At 40.2% G+C, this 20,433-nt stretch overlaps 2 protein-coding genes across 2 annotated transcripts in view; both read left to right on the forward strand.

Annotated features, from left to right (window-relative positions):
* Positions 1 to 3,813: 3,813 nt before the first annotated feature.
* erbb3a (erb-b2 receptor tyrosine kinase 3a) overlaps positions 3,814 to 20,433 on the forward strand; it is a gene marked incomplete at its 5' end in the record, with an annotated part of 49,750 nt that continues 33,130 nt past the window's right edge. Inside the window, 5 exons of the mRNA XM_083971165.1 lie at positions 3,814 to 3,925; positions 15,020 to 15,177; positions 17,876 to 18,062; positions 19,355 to 19,480; positions 19,989 to 20,054. Coding sequence (XP_083827291.1) covers positions 3,814 to 3,925; positions 15,020 to 15,177; positions 17,876 to 18,062; positions 19,355 to 19,480; positions 19,989 to 20,054 — 649 coding nt within the window. The remainder of the gene's footprint in view (positions 3,926 to 15,019; positions 15,178 to 17,875; positions 18,063 to 19,354; positions 19,481 to 19,988; positions 20,055 to 20,433) is intronic.
* The window catches only part of LOC310986099 (proliferation-associated protein 2G4-like), a 70,742-nt gene continuing 59,556 nt past the window's right edge, over positions 9,248 to 20,433 (forward strand). The window contains exon 1 of the mRNA XM_083971862.1: positions 9,248 to 9,254. The gene's annotated coding sequence lies outside the window, so the exon portion shown is untranslated. The remainder of the gene's footprint in view (positions 9,255 to 20,433) is intronic.

Genomic DNA, 20,433 nt, shown 5'->3' on the forward strand with positions numbered 1-20,433 from the left:
GGACCAGTCAGGGAACACAATAAAGCGAGGGACCGGTCAAAGCGAGGGACCGGTCAGGGAACACAATAAAGCGAGGGACCAGTCAGGGAACACAATAAAGCGAGGGACCAGTCAGGGAACACAATAAAGCGAGGGACCAGTCAAAGCGAGGGACCAGTCTGGGGACACAATAAAGCGAGGGACCAGTCAGGGAACACAATAAAGCGAGGGACCAGTCAAAGCGAGGGACCAGTCTGGGGACACAATAAAGCGAGGGACCAGTGAAAGCGGCGGACCGCTCAGGGGACACAATAAAGCGAGGGACCAGTCAAAGCGAGGGACCGGTCTGGGGACACAATAAAGCGAGGGACCAGTCAAAGCGAGGGACCAGTCTGGGGACACAATAAAGCGAGGGACCAGTCAAAGCGAGGGACCAGTCTGGGGACACAACAAAGCGAGGGACCAGTCAAAGCGAGGGACCGGTCAGGGGACACAATAAAGCAAGGGACCAGTCAAAGCGAGGGACCAGTCAAAGCGAGGGACCAGTCAAAGCGAGGGACCAGTCTGGGGACACAATAAAGCGAGGGACCAGTGAAAGCGGCGGACCGCTCAGGGGACACAATAAAGCGAGGGACCAGTCAAAGCGAGGGACCGGTCAAAGCGAGGGACCACTCTGGGGACACAACAAAGCGAGGGACCGGTCAAAGCGAGGGACCGGTCAAATTGAGGGACCGATCAAAGCGAGGGACCGGTCAAAGCGAGGGACCGGTCAAAGAGATGGACCAGTCACAGTAAAGCGAGGGACCGGTCAAAGCGAAGGACCAGTCAAAGCGAGGGACCGGTCAAAGAGATGGACCAGTCACAGTAAAGCGAGGGACCGGTCAAAGCGAGGGACCGGTCAGGGGACACAATAAAGCGAGGGACCGGTCTGGGGACACAATAAAGCGAGGGACCAGTCAAAGCGAAGGACCAGTCAAAGTGAGGGACCGGTCTGGGGACACAATAAAGCGAGGGACCGGTCAAAGCGAAGGACCAGTCAAAGTGAGGGACCGGTCAGGGGACACAATGAAGCGAGGGACCGGTCAAAGCGAGGGACCGGTCAAAGCGAGGGACCAATCAAAGCGAGGGACCAGTCTGGGGACACAATAAAGCGAGGGACCGGTCAAAGCGAGGGACCGGTCAAACTGAGGGACCAGTACAGTGAGTTTTTACTGTAATGCAGCTCATGATTTGTCCAACTGATGAAGTAGTTTTTTCTTCAGCTGCTGCGGGGACTTGACCCCTCAGGGCCACCGTAGTTAGTGAGTAGTTTATGAAACATGACAGTTCTATTCACACAGTCATTAATGAAACACCTCCTCTGTTTATACTTGTACTTTGTAACTTTTCCCATCAAACATGATGTGACTAATTTAAAGTTAAACATGAATCACCTCAAAGCTGAGAACAAGCCTGAAAACATCCGTATATAGTAGTGTGTGTGTGTGTGTGTGTGTGTGTGTGTGTGTGTGTGTGTGTGTGTGTGTGTGTGTGTGTGTGTGTGTGTGTGTGTGTGTGTGTGTGTTGATGATGTGTCGACTGACTGAACTCTTGTTTCTCGTCGTCCTCTGTCGCTCCACATTCCTCTGTCACTAGTTCGTCCTGACAGATAAAGGCGGCGGCGTTGGCGACGTCAACGTTGTTGTTGTGAAACCTCAGTTGTGTAAAAAGGAGTCAGTGATTATTAGTGCGATTAGTGTGATTAGTGTTTGTGTTGTTAATCGCTGCCTTTTGAGGGCAAAACTACACACAGAGCAGCAGGTTTTCTTTCTTTCTTTCTTTCTGCTGCTGCAACTTTTTCATGTTCTTTTAAACGTTTGACTCGTGCACGAATCAAACTATGATTTATTTCTCTTTTGTGTTTTCTTGTCTTCACAGATTTTATAACAAACTATTGTTTTTATATAAATGTGACCTTTAGTCTCTCAGCTTTAAATCTCCAGTCTGCTTGTGTCTTTTTAATCTTCAATTTAGTCTCTTCTAAGTTATTAAGAAGACTTTCTTCACCTTAACCATGTTTAAAGGCTTTTATTGTGAAAAAAAAACTTGCAGGCTAACTTTTAGTTTGAAAAACCCTATAGTGATTAATCTTTAATCTATTAATTGATCCTCATTGCTCTGGCTTTCTGTTTAATAATAGAAATGTTGTGCTGTTTATTATACATTATCTGCTGTTTTTATCTTAGTTTTATTGTATTTTTCTAGTTTGAGTTCAGCAGTTGTGACACAAAAACAGCCTACAGACCTACAGAAAGGTACGGTGGCCTGAGGGGTCAATTCACTGGACATTAGGAAAATACCTGCAGAGACACAAAAGGTGCAACACACTCAGAAAACATCTTCAACAACACATGAGCTGCAAAAACACACAACACAACAGGAAGTGTTCCTGTGGACACATTAAAGCGAGGGACCGGTTCTTAGTTTTATTGTATTTTAATTCATTTTAATGGTAAAGCACTCCACTGTGAAAACTGCTCTATAAATAAACATATTTCCACACATTCAGATCCTTCAGACTCACACTCTCTGCATAAAGGTCAAGATCAGTCACAACTATCGATCAATAAAGAGAGAAAAATGTGTTTTTCGACCCTGAACCTGTAAATCCTGATGCGCCCTGAACGCACCATCCATATTAAAGGGATAGTTCACCCAAAATTCAAATTTCACTCATTATCTACTCACCCTCATGTCGACTAAGGGCTGGGAGAAGTTTCAGAGTCCTCCATTCCTTCTCTGAGTTACTGGGGGGCTCCGCGCAGCAGTATTTGTCCATATAATGGTTGTCAATGGATACCAACTTTCTTCGTCCAAAAAGACACACCAAAAAACATCCAAATACCTCCATAGTGCTCGTCTGTAATGTTCTTCTTGTATTGAAGCCCCGACATGAGAAATTGTTCCGAAAAAAATTAAATAAGTCTATATTTTAAGCTTGTTTGTAGCAGAAGCTCCCAGTGTCTCGGTTCACTGCTCTTCCTGTGTCTGTGCAAATCTCGCGTGATTTGCACTGACCGGCAGAACAATTTCTCATGTTTGGGCTTCAATACAAGAGGGACATTACAGACGAGCACTATGGAGGTATTTGGATGTTTTTTGGTGTGTCTTTTTGGACGAAGAAAGTTGGTATCCATTGACAACCATTATATGGACAAATACTGCTGCGCGGACCCCCCCCCCCCCCCCCCCCCCATGAGGGTGAGTAGATAATAAGTGAAATTTGAATTTTGGGTTAACTATCCCTTTAAACATAGTTACTGTAAAACACTTGTTTCAAACAGTTTTAAACTTCCCACTGCGTCCTCCTCCTCACACTTCATCTCTCCTCCTCCTCGTCACTCTGTGCTCCGTGGCCGTGGTGGGAGGAGCCTGCGGGTAAATCAGTGCCACCACAGGAGAAAAGAGTCGCTCCGGCCGCTGATTGGCTGCGCCGCTTCGCTCCAATCACGGAGCCGTAGTGATCCGTGTCAGTCAGTCAGAGCTCAGAGAAGTTTCAGCTCAGTCAGATGTGACAGAGAGAAAACACACACACACTCCAACAAGGTTTTTAACACAGGAGGAAGAATCCGGAGTTCACCTGAGGAAGAAGAGGAGGAAGAAGAGGAAGAGGAAGAGGAAGAGGAGGAAGAGGAAGAACCTGTTGGATTTAATGTTCCACTGCTGTCTGGTCTGGATGGACTCTCTGCTGTGGACGCTTCTGGACAAACGGACTAGTTTCCTCTGGTTAATATGACGCTGCTGCTGTTGTTGGTTGTGTGAGTCGACATCGACACTTGGATCATTTGAATGAGGATGACGGCGCTCACGAGGAAGGTGCGGCAGGTGCTGCTGCTGCTGCGCGTGCTGCTGCCGCTGCTGCTGCTGCCGCGCGCTCTGCAGGTGTGCAGCGCGCAGACACAAGGAGGTGGGCACACACACACACACACACACATACACACACACACTCTCTCTCTCACACACACGCACGCATGGAGTTTCTGATCATGAATACCGTATTAAACTCTGATAAATCCCCTCGTGAACACCTGGGCTCGTGCTCTGCTGAGTGGAGAACACCTGTAACTCCCCGTGAAGCAGCAGCAGCAGCAGCCAGAACCGGTTGCGTACACGTCGAACGGGTTTGCAGTGAGTCAGTCAGTCAGTCACTCTCCCACGATCCTCTGCGCTTCATCATGTTTTTTGTCTCGGTTGTTTCAGGGTTTAAGCTGGTCGGACCGCAGCCCAGAGAGCTGCATGCGCTTTGAAGTGGGAAACTTTTATCATCATGTCGAAACCTCTTTGAACAAGGTTTAGGTTAAGGTAGAAAAACACACAGAGATTGACTTTGAGGAAACATGCCATGGGTTTTAGTTAAGTTAAGTTGTCACTTAAGTAAATTAAAGGAAGGATAAGTAAAGTAAAGTAAAGTTTAAGTTAAGTGGCTCATTAAAAATGTAGGTCAGTTAGTTAAAGTTCAATTAAGTTACCTAAAAATAAGTCATTTATGAAAATAAATAAAGGTAAGATTAAGTTAAGTTAGGTTAAGTAGTCAGTTAAGTAAATTAAATGAAGGATAAGTAAAGTAAAGTGAGGTAGTGTTTAAGTTAGGTTAAGTAGCTTTTTAAAAAGATAGGTCAGATAATTAAAGTTTGAGTTACGTTATTAAGTCATTAGTTAAATAAATAATGGTAAGATTTGGTTAAGTAGCCTAGTTCATTAAGAAATAAGTAAGTTAATTAAAGTTCAATTAAGTTACATAAAGTTAAGTCATTAATTAAATGAATAAAGGTAAGATTAAGTTAAGTTAGGTTAAGTAGGTCATTAAGTCAATTAAAGTAAGGATCAGTAAAGTTAAGTTAAAAGTTGTCAATTAAGTGACTTAAATCAAATTAAAGTATGGTAAAGTTTAAGTTAGGTTAAGTAGTTTGTTAAAGTAAAGTTCAGTTAAGTTAAGTCATGTATTAAATAAATAAAGGTAAGATTAAGTTAGGTTAAGTAGCCTAGTCAAATAAGTAAATGAAGTGAAGTTAGGTTAAGCTAAGGTAGTAGTAGGTAAATTAAAGTAAGGTAAAGTTTAAGTTAGGGTAAGTAGATCGTTGGAGCAAAGCTCAGTTAAGTTGAGTTAAGTCATTAATTAATTAAGGGTTAGAGTTAGTTAGTTAGTTAAAGTAAAGTTAGTTCAGTTAGTAGGCTAAAGTTAAATTATTTTCTTTATTGATTTGTCAGTTGTTGAATGTTTCCTCAAATGTCAGACTAAAAACTTAAACGTCCTCACAAACAAGAGTTGATTTCCAATTGATTGATTGATTGATTGATTGATTGATTGATTGATTGATTGATTGATGACTGATCGGTGAACGACCATGTGTCTGTGTGTTTGTCTGGAGTCGAGTTGTAGATTCACTCGGTCGCTTCCTGTTGATGTTGTGGCAGAGTCAGAGAGTTGTTGTTGTGATTTGAATCTGAGTGACGTTTGACCTCTTGTTGTCGCTGCTGCTGTCACCTGGCAGCAGGCGAGTCGAGTCGAGTGTCGCACAAAACAACAATGTGAACATGAGCTCATCGCTGTTTAGGCAGCTGATGGCACACACAAAAGAACAAATACAAACACACTAATACAAAAACCTACAGTAGCTACAAACCGATGAGACTCTGATTCTCTTTTCTTTGTTATATTTTATTATCATGATATCTCATTTTCTTGTGAATTTAACCACATTTCAACCTTTAACAGACCAAATAACCTTTTAGTCGTCCGTCAATCCAGTTGTCAAACAGGATTTTTTGTTGAGCGGTTGTGAAAGACGCTGCTGTTGTTTTGCAGATGCATGAAGGTGAAGCTGCTCTGACATCAACACGTCAGTTTTAATGAGGCTTTATGCAAATCTTCAAAGGCTTTTTTTTTTTTCATTTACTAAATGAAACCCATCCTGCACATTTCACCTGTAAAACATGGAGAGACACAAATGATTTACAAACTCAAACACAGGAATTAATCATCCCCGTGAGAAAAAACATTGACTCTGTTCATTTAAAGTCAGGATCAGTGAAGTAATGCAACAGCGTTTGCCTCATACTGTATGATTCAACTTTGATTTATTATCTTTCTTTCTTTCTGGAGCTTCTGGGCTTTTTACAGGTGTGACTTCAGCAGAAATAACAGATGCGTCCAAAAGCAAATATGCTGCTGCGGCGAGTTGCCAAACCCTGACGTGAAGTAATGAAACACACATTTGTACACACAACCCTCCAACCAGTCAGTCAGTGAATGCACCATGAAACAAATCAGTTCATGTGCTCAGGTGTCTGTTCTGGCTTTGTCTGTGTTTGTGCATGCATGGGTGTGTGCATGTGTGTGTGTGTGTGTGTGTGAGTGTAAGCGCACGTTCACCTGTGAGGTATGCAGCGGTAATCTCTGTCCGTCCTGTGCCAAGTTTCTGTTTACTTCAGTCATCGTCTCAACCGCTTTTAATGGGCTTGTTTATCTCCTCCTCCCTCCATTGTTTTCTTTCTTTCTTTCTCTCGCTCACTTCTTTTCTCTCTCTCTCTTTCTCTCTTCGCCGTTGGTAACAGACGAATGGAAATAACAGCTGAACCTGATCCGTGTTATGTTTTCGTTATGTGATAGGTTACAGTCAGGCTGCTGCAGGACAATGACACCATTTACTGTACAGTGAGTTCATGAGTGGATGGTTATAGTGATGAAGTCGATGCACACACACACAGAGGCTCCGAGGCATCTTGATGCACTAGTAGCCTACCACATTCACACGTTTTTTTGTTAAAGGGATACGCCAACATTTTTTTTTTTACGTGTCTTGCCTCACTCCCGAGTCCATGACCAGCAGATAGACACCATCCTTTCGACTGTGCGTGCAGTAACAAGGGAGATAGAGCCGTATCACCCGTAATTAGCTTAGCTCAAACACTGGAAGTGTATGGGTAGTGTTAGCCTGCCTCCACCTAAAGGCATCAGAGAAACTCTTCAGCAACTCTAAACGGAAACCGGCGGGCCGATCTTCGTCTCAGAGCTGACAAAACTCTCCGGTAAGGCATCTTGAGCGGTCAAATGCCGCTAACGGGACGAGATCGGTCAAAACGGAGGGTTCAAGCAAAGACGGTTTATTTTGGTTCAAGCTAGCTACATCGAGGGTAGGTTAGCTTCCTATTTCAAAGTAAAAGCACAAATTCTATCGTCATGGTTTTCTGTACGTAAAGGGCAACGGGTGTTTTATTTTGTGAAAGTAACCGGAAGTGCGTTGGTCACAACGGCTAGCTTGAGTAGCGCCGAATTCGTCCGAACAAAATTGTAAACAGCTGGTATTTAGACAAATTAACGACACACTGCTGATCTAAACGGCTACTTTCTCACCTAAAATGTTTGAAATGTGGATAAAGTGATATATTTACAGAGTTTAGAGCTAAAATGAAATCAGCTTCTGACTGCTGATATCGGCTCGGGTAGGAGGCAGGCTAACACTACCTATACACTTCCAGCGTTTGAGCTAAGCTAATTAGCGGTGTGCCAGCTCTGCCCGTATCTCCCTTGTTACTGCACACACAGTCGAAAGGATGGTGTCTATCTGCTGGTCATGGACTCAGGAGTGAGGCAAGACACACAAAAAAAATGTTGGCGTATCCCTTTAAATAGGGTCATTGTGTGTGTGCATTGACTCTGAACCCTCCACCCCATTCTTTCTTCTCTCCATCATCCATCTGCCAACACTGAGTCCTGCTGTGACAGAGAAAACCCACTCGTCCTGTTCAGATTTTCTGCCTCCACAGCTGCAAATGTGTCAGACCACTTCACACACACACACACACACACACACACACACACACACACACACACACACACACACACACACACACACACACACTATAGTATACACACTGTACATACATGTGCACACACACACACCCCTCTACTGTGCATTGTACCCACCCTGCACTGTGTACACACACACACACACACACACACACACACACACACACACACACACACACACACACACACACACACACACACACACACACATGCTCTACATACATACATGCTTCTGTTCTGTGTGTGCAGGTGTTTCCTAACAGTCGTCCTCTGACTGAGGTGCAGCAGCAGATAAAGAGCTTCACCCTGCAGCAGCAGCAGCAGCTCGTTAACCGACATCGCACACTGACATTTTCAGGCTTAGTAATCACAGCAGCGGCTCGGTTTGGTTTGTAGAGTCGGATCATGCACGGAAAGAAACCAGCTTCTTTAACGGTTCTTATTTTATTACAGTTGAATTACGTAAAGTAGAAAAGTAGGAAAATCATCTTCATCATCTTGTGACTTCTGGTCCTGTTCAAGGAGGAACTCAGATACATACTGTAGGACAATTAACCGGCAATTATTTTACAAAAACACTTAATTGTTTCAGTCGTTTATTCAGAAGTTGATTTACTTCTTTTCCCTGTTCTTCGTGTCTGTGGGTTTTGTGTTGTTTGACATTTAAAAATGTCACACTGGGGTTGAGTTGAGTAAAGTAAAGTAAAGTGAGTGAAGCAGAGCAGAGTAGAGTTAAGTTGTTAATTAAGTAAATCAAAGTGAGGTTAAGTAAAGTGAAGTTTAGAGTTCAGTTATAGTTCAGTTCAGTTCAGTTCAGTTTAGTTAGTTGAGTAAATTAAAACAAGTTAAGTAAAGTTTAGAGTAGAGAAGAGAAAAGTAGTTTATTAAGTAAATTAAAGTAAGGTTAAGTAAAGTAAAGTTTAGAGTAGAGTTGTTAATTAAGTAAAGTAAAGTAAAATTTAAAGTTAAAGGGACAACGAGGAGTTTTGGAAAAGCGAAGTGTTTTCACACTACATTTATGAGCCTCCGCGCACCGTAAAATTCTTTGACCGGCGCAAGACAGACTCATGTTTTCATTCATCAAGAATTAAAGTCAGAGGTTCAAAGAGGTTCACATACCGTCATAGTTCCGACCATAAACGGCGATTCAGCTGCGTTATTCTCATGACTCGTTGCGAAACCGAAAGTAAAAAACGCTGGTCGGCTCGACCAGCATTTCCACCACCACTAATAATAACAAAATAACGATAGAGACAGAACGATATATTTATCAAAAATGGGCCCATTAACAAGTGTGGGTAGCGGAGATTCATCCACATTAACGTGAGACTTTTTTATAACCGAATAGAAACTCCTCGTTGTCCCTTTAAGTTGAGTTGAGTAAATTAAAATAAGTTAAGTAAAGTAAAGTTTGGAGTAGAGAAGAGTAGTTTATCAAGTAAATTAAAGTAAGGTTAAGTAAAGTAAAGTTTAGAGTAGAGTTGTTAATTAAGTAAAGTAAAGTTAGTTACTGTAAGTTGAGTAAATTAAAATAAGTTAAGTAAAGTAAAGTTTAAAGGTGTACAGAAATGGCCGTTTGTCCTGTTTGTTGCGCCGAGTTGTCACGAGCTGCAACACGAGTTTACCCGAGTAAGGAAAATGAATTTGATTGGTCATTATCGAGCGGGCGGGATATTCAAAGCTTGGGGCGAGACCGAGCTCCGTGTGTGTGTGCGTGTCTCAGACGTTTGAATGACGGATTACGGATCCAATATCAGCGGCTGGTGAATCGTGTACAGGCTGACGTATAATCCGTGCGCCTGCATTATCCAATGCGAAAAAAAAAATACACACTTTCATCCCGGATTTACTCAAAAATAGAATTTTGCACAAAGTTTGGCCTACAACGTCTGATAGATGAGTTATCACATTAATTTTATGACCCAGAGTGGGCTCAAATTCAATTTTCTTTTCTGTACACCTTTAAAGTAGAGTTGTTACAGTACTAAAGTTAAGTTAAGTTAAGTCAAGCCAAGTCAAGTCAAGTTAAGTTAAGTTAAGTTAAGCTCCACCTCCTCACATCCAAGCCACGCACCTCTAGTAACTAAATATGATGATGTGATGATTTTAACAACACACCCTTTGTGTCTGTTTCCATTTGATGAATAATCGTTTTCATTCACCTTGATGCGTTGGTGTCGTTGTGATGTAACATCATCGCTCATCATTATAGATTATAGATTATAGTTGATACCTACAGAGAGTTTCCCCTCAGGGCCACGGCAACCTGCTCGTACAGGCCGAGGCTGCGTTTTACATATATGATAATTACTCTTCTTTATGTGTGGAACCAGTTCAGTGTCACTTCACCTAAATCACAGACACAACACACACGTTACTCGTCATTTGGCCTTGAGCCTCCTGATGAAACACTTGTTAAACATCATTTTAAATGAATCAGTCGATGTTTTTTTTTCTTCTTCTTCCAAGAAACGACGTCCTGCTTCTTCTTGATCGTCCACAGACGCCTCAGTTCTGACGCCAGCGTTATTTCAGGAAATAAAAAATAAAAAAAACCTTGAGCAGCGTAAACAAAATTCCTTTCACCTCTGTCGTCGCAGCAGCAGCTCGACTTTCTAAAGACGGAGAGAAAAATAACAAAGAATCTAAAAATATCTTCAGAGTTATTTTCACTCCGAGTGTTTTTATTAAATGTGTTTCTGATTCGATTTGAGTGAAGTGACCCTTTACTGTAATAACGTCCTCTTCTTGTGAACTCGATGTTCTCAGAAACACAATAAAATGATTCTTATCTTAAGATTTATGGATGTAGGACACACACACACACACACACACACACATACACACACACACTTTGACCCACCTCATTCTGCGGTGAAGTTAATAATTATTGGTTTTCTTTATTTCCTTGTTGATCTTCTATTCTACTGGTCTCTGTTTGAACTCAGGTGTCAGTAGATGGATGTGTTTGTAAGTGTGTAAGTGTGTGTGTGTGGAGGTTTGTTTTGAGACTAAAACCACAGGCGAAGGGTTCAAATTCACCTGAGAACCAGAAACGAGACGTGTTGTTGAAGATTGTTTCTGCTGCTCTGAAAACAACAGGACGTTACTGTAAAAACAAACACCTGTACACTGCAAAAACTCAAAATCTTTCCAAGAATATTTGTCTTATTTCTTGTCAAAATGTCTCATTTCTAGTCAAAACTAATCTCTTTCCACTTTAGATAAGACTCATCACCTAAAAATGAACTTGTTTTTAGATCATTTTCACTTGTTTCAAACACATTTTCACTTGAAATAAGTAGAAAAATCCACCAGTGAAGTTTTTTGTGCTTGTAATAAGAAAGAAAATCTGTCCACAATCAGATTTTTCTAGTTATTTCAAATGAAAATAGGCTTGAAATAAGTAAAAAGTGTCTAAAAACAAGCTACTTTTTATGTATAACTATGTGTAAATAGGTATAATTAGATTTGTTTTGACTAGAAATGACATTTTGACTAGAAATAAGACAAATATTCTTGGTAAGATTTAGATTTAGTTTTTGCAGTGTAGTTTACTGTTGATTCTCTCTGCGCATGAACTCACTCACCGAGACACGATCAGATCCACAGCCTCTTTGTCTCGTCAATAAATCTGATAATAATAATAATAATAATCTGAGGACAAACGATAAGAAGCTTTTTCACGCGTCTGTTTAGTGACGCGGTGACGTTCGTCTGCAGAACCGACGATGATAACATCCAGATTCTTTCATAGACTGTCCAGACACTTTGAGGCCAAACCCCAAACACACATATTTATTTAATGTTTGACCAATGCTTTAATAATTCAGATTTTAATCAGTTGTGAGTTTGATCTGTGCTGCTGGTCGTCTGCATGTGTTGTGTTGTGTTATTCGTGTTTTATACTCTGTTGTATGTTGCAAAGCAGTTTCTAAAGTTTTATTATTTTGATTATCTTGCAAGCAAAGTCCAGAAGCTGTGATATTGAACAAACTCTCTGTCCCATTAACTTGAACTCTGCTGCTGTGGACTTTATCTTTTATCCACTTGTTTCTATTATACTCATTATGACACTACACTGCGACCTGAGTGACACATTGTGTTGTCTACATCAGTGGTTCTCAACTGGTGGGTCGGGACCCAAAAGTGGGTCGCGGACCCGTTCTGGATGGGTCGCGGACAGCTGGTCAAAAAAGTAAATAATATTTAATGCACATCTGATGTTGGACATGTCTTTTATTTTGAAAAATAATGTGAACACATGCAGTTGTAATGCTCCTCCTCAGTTTCTTATTATTTGCTCTGAATGCAAAGATCTCAGTTTCTTATTAATGTGGCCTGAATGCAGTGAATCTTGTTTTGTTTTGTGGGTCTTTATTTCGTGCAATTTGATATTTATTCACTTGTGTGAACATGCTCTGAATGCAGAGATGCATTAGAAGTCAAATATATCATTTTGTTGGTCTCCATTTTGTGCAGTTTGATATTTTTTTATTCACTTCCGTACAAGCAGTTGTCATGGTAACTCCTCAGTTTCATTCATGTGCTCTGAAATGCACTTTGCTCAGTAAAGAGCAAAATTAGTTTTTAAAGGCTTAAAAAAAAATTCTTGGTTTGAATTCTATAAAAGTGGGTCGCGACTTAATGACCACGGGAAAATGTGGAGCCCAGAGTGAAACTAGTTGAGAACCCCTGGTCTACAGTACATGTTGAAACAGGGTTAAAAAGACAAGAAATGAAGTTTAATGGTGCCAGTTTGTTCAAATGTGAAGAAGGTTCAATCAAGTTGTAGCTGAAAAACAAAGAACAACAGTTCAGATATTTCCATCTTTATTATTATTTTTTTTATCATGTTGCTGTGCATTCATCCACTATGGAAATATCCCACCTTTTGTTCTTTGTTTACTCTTTAAGGAACCTGCTCTTATTTACATCTTTGCAAACTGGAACCATTAAAAGTCCCAGTTTCACCATTGACCACACACTTTTATCCACATTGCATTGCGTTGTGTGTTGTTGTTGTTGTTTGAGTGTGTTGTGCTTGTTTGCATGCATGCGTGTGTGTGTGTGCGTGTGTGTGTGAGTCTCGGAGCAGCAGTCAGGTCCAGTTGAGCTCCGTCCTCTGACATTTGAATAGCAAAGCAGCTCAAAGTGAAGGTCTGAACGTCCCACAGACGGTAAACAAGGCCTCGTATGTTTGTGTCGGAGAAGACGAAGACAAACCTCGTCCTGTCTCTCGCTCCTACACAACATTCATTGACCCAGTCGCAGCTCAACACTGAGGTTTGTAGTAAGTGGCACAAAACAGCCCTTTGTCAAAAAACTCACACTGTTGCTTCATTATGGATTTATTATTTAAAAAATAAAATAAAGAAATCTTCAGTTGGATTAGCAGCTTCTCCCTCCACTTCTGTGAAATACAATGAAAGGTTGATTGATGTTAATTCACCGTTTTCTTCACGTTGTAGAGTTGTTTTATGTCTGGGACTATTTTCTGTAGTGGATTAATACACGTTTAGTTGTGTAAATGCGACAAACGACGAGAGAACAAAGTGCACAACTTCATCATAATTGACGTGAACTGAAAGTCCAGAGTCTCTCAGTCTAATCTGACTCCACTTGTTAAAGAGCTGCAAAACACTCATGCACAGTTATATGATTTTGTCATTAAGTTGTTTTGCAGAATCCAACGAACAACTGAACTGACGGCAGCACTGACAAGACTGCAGAACCTGTCGAACATGATATAAAGCCATTGGAGCCTATGGAGCCTATAGAGTCTGTTGTATAGAAAAGGTCATAAAATCAACAGACGGAGTCGCTGTCGTCTGCAAAACACAACAAACACTTAAAGGGATAGTAGCATTTTTTTAAAGTGGGGTTGTATGATCTACAAATAGCCCCTAAGTACTTTAATTGCAGTAGAAGACTCTCTGCACTCCTCCCGTTAGCAACGCCAGCCCATAGCCCTGCCCAGAGATTTACAACATACAGTGTTGTGAATGGACCCAAAGAAACGGCCTATTTCCACGGCCTAAAAGAGGTTTTACCTGAAAAAAAATACACAGTTCCATTGTTCGCTATAATATATTTTTTTCCAGCCCCTCAAAGTGCAGGAAAAACACTGTTTTTATTTGGAGCTAACCAACTGCTGATCGGCGGGCGCTAACCCTGGGCGGAGGGATACGTGAGTTGGTTAGGTCCAAATAAAAACTGTGTTTTTCCTGCACTTTGAAGGGCTGGAAAAAATTATATTATAGCGAACAATGGAACTGGGTTTTTTTTTTCAGGTAAAACCTCTTTTAGGCCGTGAAAATAGGCCGTTTCTTTGGGTCCATTCACAACAATGTATGTTGTAAATCTCTGGGCAGGGCTATTATGGGCTGGCGTTGCTAACGGGAGGAGTGCAGAGAGTCTTCTATACTGCAATTAAAGTACTTAGGGGCTATTTGTAGATCCACCCACTTTAAAAAAAATGCTACTATCCCTTTAAAACAGAAAGAATCTGTAAAAGTTCAACTCACAGTTTAAAAAAATGTAAAAGCTGCTTCAGATGAACTTATAGATGAAGTTTCTCTTTAGGTTTAGTGAAGAAAAAGTCACAAGTTTCTAAAAACAGTAGGATTCAAGTAAATCAACATCTACAGTGCAACAGTGCAGCAGCCACTTTAATATGCATAGTACTACAGTAGCTCCTTATTAGTAATTATTAAGCATGTATTAACACCTTATTCTACATAGCCTTATTCTACCTCTATTACACCATGAATTAAGATTTTTCCTGATATTAACTCCTAATTATGGCTTATTCAGTGTAAATTAATGCATTAATGCTATACCAATCTAGCCTAGAAATCTAGACGCACCCTAGCGGCAGCAAATATATTTGTCGTGATATATTGCTTAAATAACCCACTGGTTATTCACATCATTATTCAGAAACAAGAAAACAACAATGCATTCATTTACACTGAATAAGCGAGAGTTAATATCAGGAAAAATCTTAATTCATGGTGTAATAGAGGTAGAATAAGGTGTTAATACGTGCTTAATAATTACTAATAAGGAGCTAGTAAGCTACTTATATGCATATTACATAATTATAACTTTTGTATTTGCATGTTTTGACTCTTCTGCTTTGATTAATCAGAGTTTCCCTGCGTTGTGTTGTGTTTGTCTCTGCTGCAGTGGTGGTCTGCTACGGCACACAGAACATCCTGAGCATGACGGGGAACTCGGAGAACCAGTACAACCTGATGAAGGAGCGCTACAGCGGCTGTGAGATCGTGATGGGGAACCTGGAGATCACCATGATGGAGCACAGCAGAGACTTCTCCTTCCTGCAGGTGAATTATCAATCTACCCACAGTCAGCGAACGTGTCACAGAGAAACAGAGAAACTAAGTCCAGACAAACCAGAGATGCGTGTGGTGGTGGTGGTGGTGGATGATGATGATGATGAAGGAACAATGAGCTCATTCACGTCGCCTCCACCCACACTGAAATATAATATATCACACAAATGTCTCAATATCCAGAGTCGTGGGACTTTATGTGTCTCTCTATAAGGAGAAGAAGATATATCACTATCACATCTGTGCATGTGGAGATCAGTGTGTGGAGTGAATATGAAATTAAATATACAGTATATTAAATAGAATAGAATAGAATAAAATGACTTTATTGTCTTTGCATGTTCAACATAGAACTAAATTAGCTGTCTGTCATAAAAAAAACAACTGTGTCCGTTCACTCTCCTCAAACACACACATATACATTCATATTATACTACAATACTGTAAAAAAGGATTAAATATATACACACAAGTGCTGTAAAAGTGCATTGCACATATGCATAACAGCAATTATTGCACAGTCCACTGCTTTAAAGCAGAAGTAAGCAGAATGTTTGTGTTAATATAAGTCTTAAATAGTTATATCTTCCGACAGCAATCACTTCTATAGAGTGTTTGGTCTGAAACACGGGTCTGTCAGTCACTCTGCTCTGCTGTAAGCCGAGGAGAAAACTTTCCTTGTATCCTACAACCTTTATCCAATGAGGAGAGAGAACGGCATAAAGGGGCGGTCCTCTCTGTGTGTGCAGCCAAGGGATGCGCGTGAATGTGGTGACGTAGGGACGAGGGCGGGGACTGCTAACTTCATCGGCTGACAGGAAGTTAGACAAAACCACCGGATCGCTTACTTCTGCTTTAATTATATATATGATGAGTTTTTGCAAGTAGGTATACTGGTATGTCAACAGTATTTATGTATCTATTATGTAGATTTATTAAATCAACAGACATTTAACAGTTCTCTATATGTTTTTCTACTTTACTTCTCGTTCAGTTTAATCGTGACTGTTTATAATACCAGCTCATATTAACAGGGTTTGTGGGTTAGCGTCGTCTTTCTACAATAGTAAGACACATGAACATACAGATTAATAAGGGTCAGACAGGTCTGTTTATATATGACACTGTTTTTTTACAGCTGCGCAAAGAATTAAGAGACTGAGTTTCTCTGGTTTTGCTATTTCTAGGTGTGTGTTTGAGTAAAATGAACATTTTTGTTTTATTCTATTAACTACTGGCAACATTTCTCCCAAAAATAACTGGTAAAAATAACAAAAAGTATTTTCAGATCTTGAATAATGCGAACAAAACATGTTCATATTCATTCCTCAACAACACAACATGAATATTTTAGCTTAAAAAGAGTTTATAAATCAGTTTTGGTGATGATGATAATGTCAATGTTTAATCCCAACAGTGATTTTTTAAATAATCTTCCTATAAAACCAGATGTGGTTCAAATGATCACCTCATCATCAGTGTCTCAATAAATTAAGATGAGTTTAATACATGTAAAGATGCTTTTTAAGAAACATTTGTGAAAGTGGTCTCTTCATTTTACGTAATATGTCATATATGCAAATCCACTAACTTACATGTAGCCTACAGTACTCGTCAAATGTTTTAGACACTATAACTAAAGTGAAGATGCTTTAATGAATAGTTTTTATTTATGGATTCATGAACTTCATCCAAACTTCAGTCAACAAAAAAAACCTGAATCAGATCCTAATCTGGTTTGACTACGACTCTTTGTCTCTAAAACAGCTCCACTTCTCCACGCGCCTGCATGTATAGGCTACTTTTCTTTTTCTTGACTGGCAGGTTGTTGAAGCATCTTGGAGAACTTGCCATACAGTACTTCCCTTTCCATGGCGGGGGGAGAGGGGGAGAGGGGGCTACACCTGTTGCTGCAGGACTAGAGTTATTTCTGACACTAGCTGTTATTTTATGGGTCGTTTTTTTTTGTGTGTGAGAGATTGTAGCTTATGACATGACAAGAATAAATGGGATAGTGTTCCTTCTTCACTTCGACACTTACTGTAATACATTGGGATGACACATCTGGAAATATTTTATGCAAACTGGAGGAAGAATAGTGTAGGCTAGTCTATGTATTACCTTGAATTGTATCAAATTATGTCTTGCATTGATTGAGCTACCATGGATATTCATGGGTCGTTGTTATGCTGCACTGCAAAAACTCAAACTCTTACCAAGAACATTTGTCTTATTTCTTGTCAAAATAAATCTCATTATACTTAAAATAAAACTCATCACATTAAAAGTAGCTTATTTTTTAGACACTTTTTTACTTCTTTCAAGCATATTTTCACTTGGAATTAGTAGAAAAATCTGATAGTGGAGCAAGTTTTTCTTTCTTATTACAAGCAACAAAAAAAACCTGCTTTCACTGGCAGATTTTTCTACTTATTTTAAGTGAAAATTTGTTTGAAACAAGTGAAAATGATCCAAAAACAAGTACATTTTTTAGGCGATGAGTGTTATTTTAAGTGGAAAGAGGTTAGTATTGAGTAGAAATGAGACATTTTGACAAGAAATAAGACAAATATTCAAAAGATTTTGGGTTTTTGCGGTGTACAGAGTAAACGTGGGAGCGATCAGCGGCCGCGGGCCTCTGAAACTTTTGCTAACGATCTGTTTTCTGTCTGATTCCTCTGTCCCTCAGTCCATCAGAGAGGTGACCGGCTACATCCTGTTTGCCGTCAACGAGTTCAGCCGCCTGCCTCTGGACCAGCTGCGCGTCATCAGAGGAACCACGCTGTACGAGAACAAGTACGCGCTGGCCGTGATGGTCAACTACCAGAAGGAGGGGCAGTACGGGCTGCAGGAGCTCGGCCTCACACACCTCACAGGTATAGGACACAGCAGCCTGGCCGTTGGACATGCACTGCAAAAACTCAAAATCTTTCCAAGAATATTTGTCTTATTTCTTGTCAAAATGTCTCATTTCTAGTCAAAACTAATCTCTTTCCACTTAAAATAAGACTCATAACCTAAAAAATTTACTTGTTTTTAGATCATTTTCACTTGTTTCAAACTCATTTTCATTTGAAATAAGTAGAAAAATCTGCCAGTGGAAGCAAGTTTTTTGTGCTTGTAATAAGAAAGAAAAACTACTTATTTAAAGTGGAAATTTTGCTTGAAAAAATGAAAAAGTGTCTAAAAACAAGCTTTAAAATGTGATGAGTCTTATTTTATGTATAATTAGATTTATTTTGACTAGAAATGACATTTTGACTAGAAATAAGACAAATATTCTTGGTAAAATTTTGAATTTTTGCAGTGTGGAGGAGTCTGTCTGTGTGTGTGTGTGTGTGTGTGTGTGTGTGTGTGTGTGTGTGTGTGTGTGTGTGTGTGTGTGTGTGTGTGTGTGTGTGTGAGTGTTTGGAGAGTGGGCGCTGCAGATAAGCAGCTCAGATGTGACTGTAGTGGAGCTCCCACGCCCACGCCGCTCTGACACACCTCGGCTCAGGTGCAGCAGGTCGTGGAGATGTGAAGTCCCTGGAATGTCTCATGTTCAACCGCCACCGAAACACGAGCAGCTCGTTACACTGTGTGTGTGTGTGTGTGTGTGTGTGTGTGTGTGTGTGTGTGTGTGTGTGTGGTAAACAGAGTGTGATAGGATGATGATGAGTCATGGGCATGTCGGGGCTCGTGCTGTTAATTGTCCCTCACTGCAAAAACTCTTAACAAGAATATTTGTCTTATTTCTAGTCAAAATGTCATTTCTAGTCAAAACAAATCTAATTATACCTAAAATAAGTATATATAGACATATACTTACATAGTTATACATAAAAAGTAGCTTGTTTTTAGACACTTTTGACTTATTTCAAGTCTATTTTCACTTGAAAAATCTGATAGTGGAGCAAGTTTTTCTTCCTTATTTCAATCACAAAAAACTTCCTTTCACTGGCAGATTTTTCTACTTATTTCAAGTGTAAATTAGTTTGAAACAAGTGAAAATGATCTAAAAACAAGTTAATTTTTAGGTGATGAGTCTTATTTAAAGTGGAAAGAGATTAGTTTTGACTAGAATTGAGACATTTTGACAAGAAATAAGACAAATATTCTTTTGATTTTGAGTCTTTGCAGTGCTCTCTACATTTACATGAATGTGTGTGTGTCTGTGTGTGGTCCACAGAGATCCTGGAGGGAGCGGTCAAGATAATCCAGAACAAGTTCCTGAGCTTCGCTCCACAGGTGAACTGGCAGGACATCGTGAAGGACGGGACGACGGAGAACATGATCGAAGGCAACGGGCCCGAGAGTGAGTGTGGTTCCACAACAAAATGTTATTCTACTACAACTACACCATCCTGAAGCAAAACTACGGAGGCTCTGAGGGCTCAAAACTGACTTTATGTCTCTGCAGTTTCACCACAAACTCAGAAAATAAACTTCATCAGTTTGACAAAAAAACTCCCAAAACAACGTCAGTGTTTCTGGGGCCTTTAGTTCCTGTTGCGTTGTGTTGTTTTGGGAGTTTTTGTCAAACTGATGATGAAGTTGTTTTCTGAGCCTGTGTGTTTGCATGTTTTCTGAAGCTGCAGTGAGTTGAACCTTCAGGGCCACCGTAGATTTCAAATCTGGTCAAATACAAAGAGGGAATTTTCTACAAACCTGTGGTGTTGGTTTCAGTTCACACTCTAAATCTGGAACATGTGCGTCTTAAAACCATGAATCATCCTTTAATGTCAGACTTTTCTGTTTTGTTTTAAAATATAAAACTGCTCATCCTGATGATGAAGTTCATGTTGTCGTATTTGTCGTCTCAGAGCCGTGTCACCCGGCCTGTGGAGAGCTGCCATGTTGGGGCCCAGGGAGCAACAGCTGTCAGATCTGTGAGTCACATCAACATCTCATCTTCACTTTCACTTTCATCCAGTTATCATGAAACATAAACAGTTTTATTCTAAAGTTTTTACCCATATTAAAAACATACAGATGTTTGTTAATACATTTACATATTATTCAACATTTGCAAAAACAGAATTAATATCCTATTGAAACCACAGTACAGACATAACTATGGAGGCGTTACCATAGTAACATACTAACAACATAGGCCTACTAACCTGCTTTCTGGCAGTTGTTCACACACAGAGCCACGGAGCATTAAACCACAGATTACTGCTTTTCCTTATGACCCAGGAACAATTATACTTAGGCTATTATTTATCATTAGATGTAATAAATGTTACTTACTTAGTTATTGATGTC

Source organism: Trachurus trachurus (assembly GCF_905171665.1).
Source record: "Trachurus trachurus genome assembly, chromosome: 5".
Classification (NCBI taxonomy): domain Eukaryota; kingdom Metazoa; phylum Chordata; class Actinopteri; order Carangiformes; family Carangidae; genus Trachurus; species Trachurus trachurus.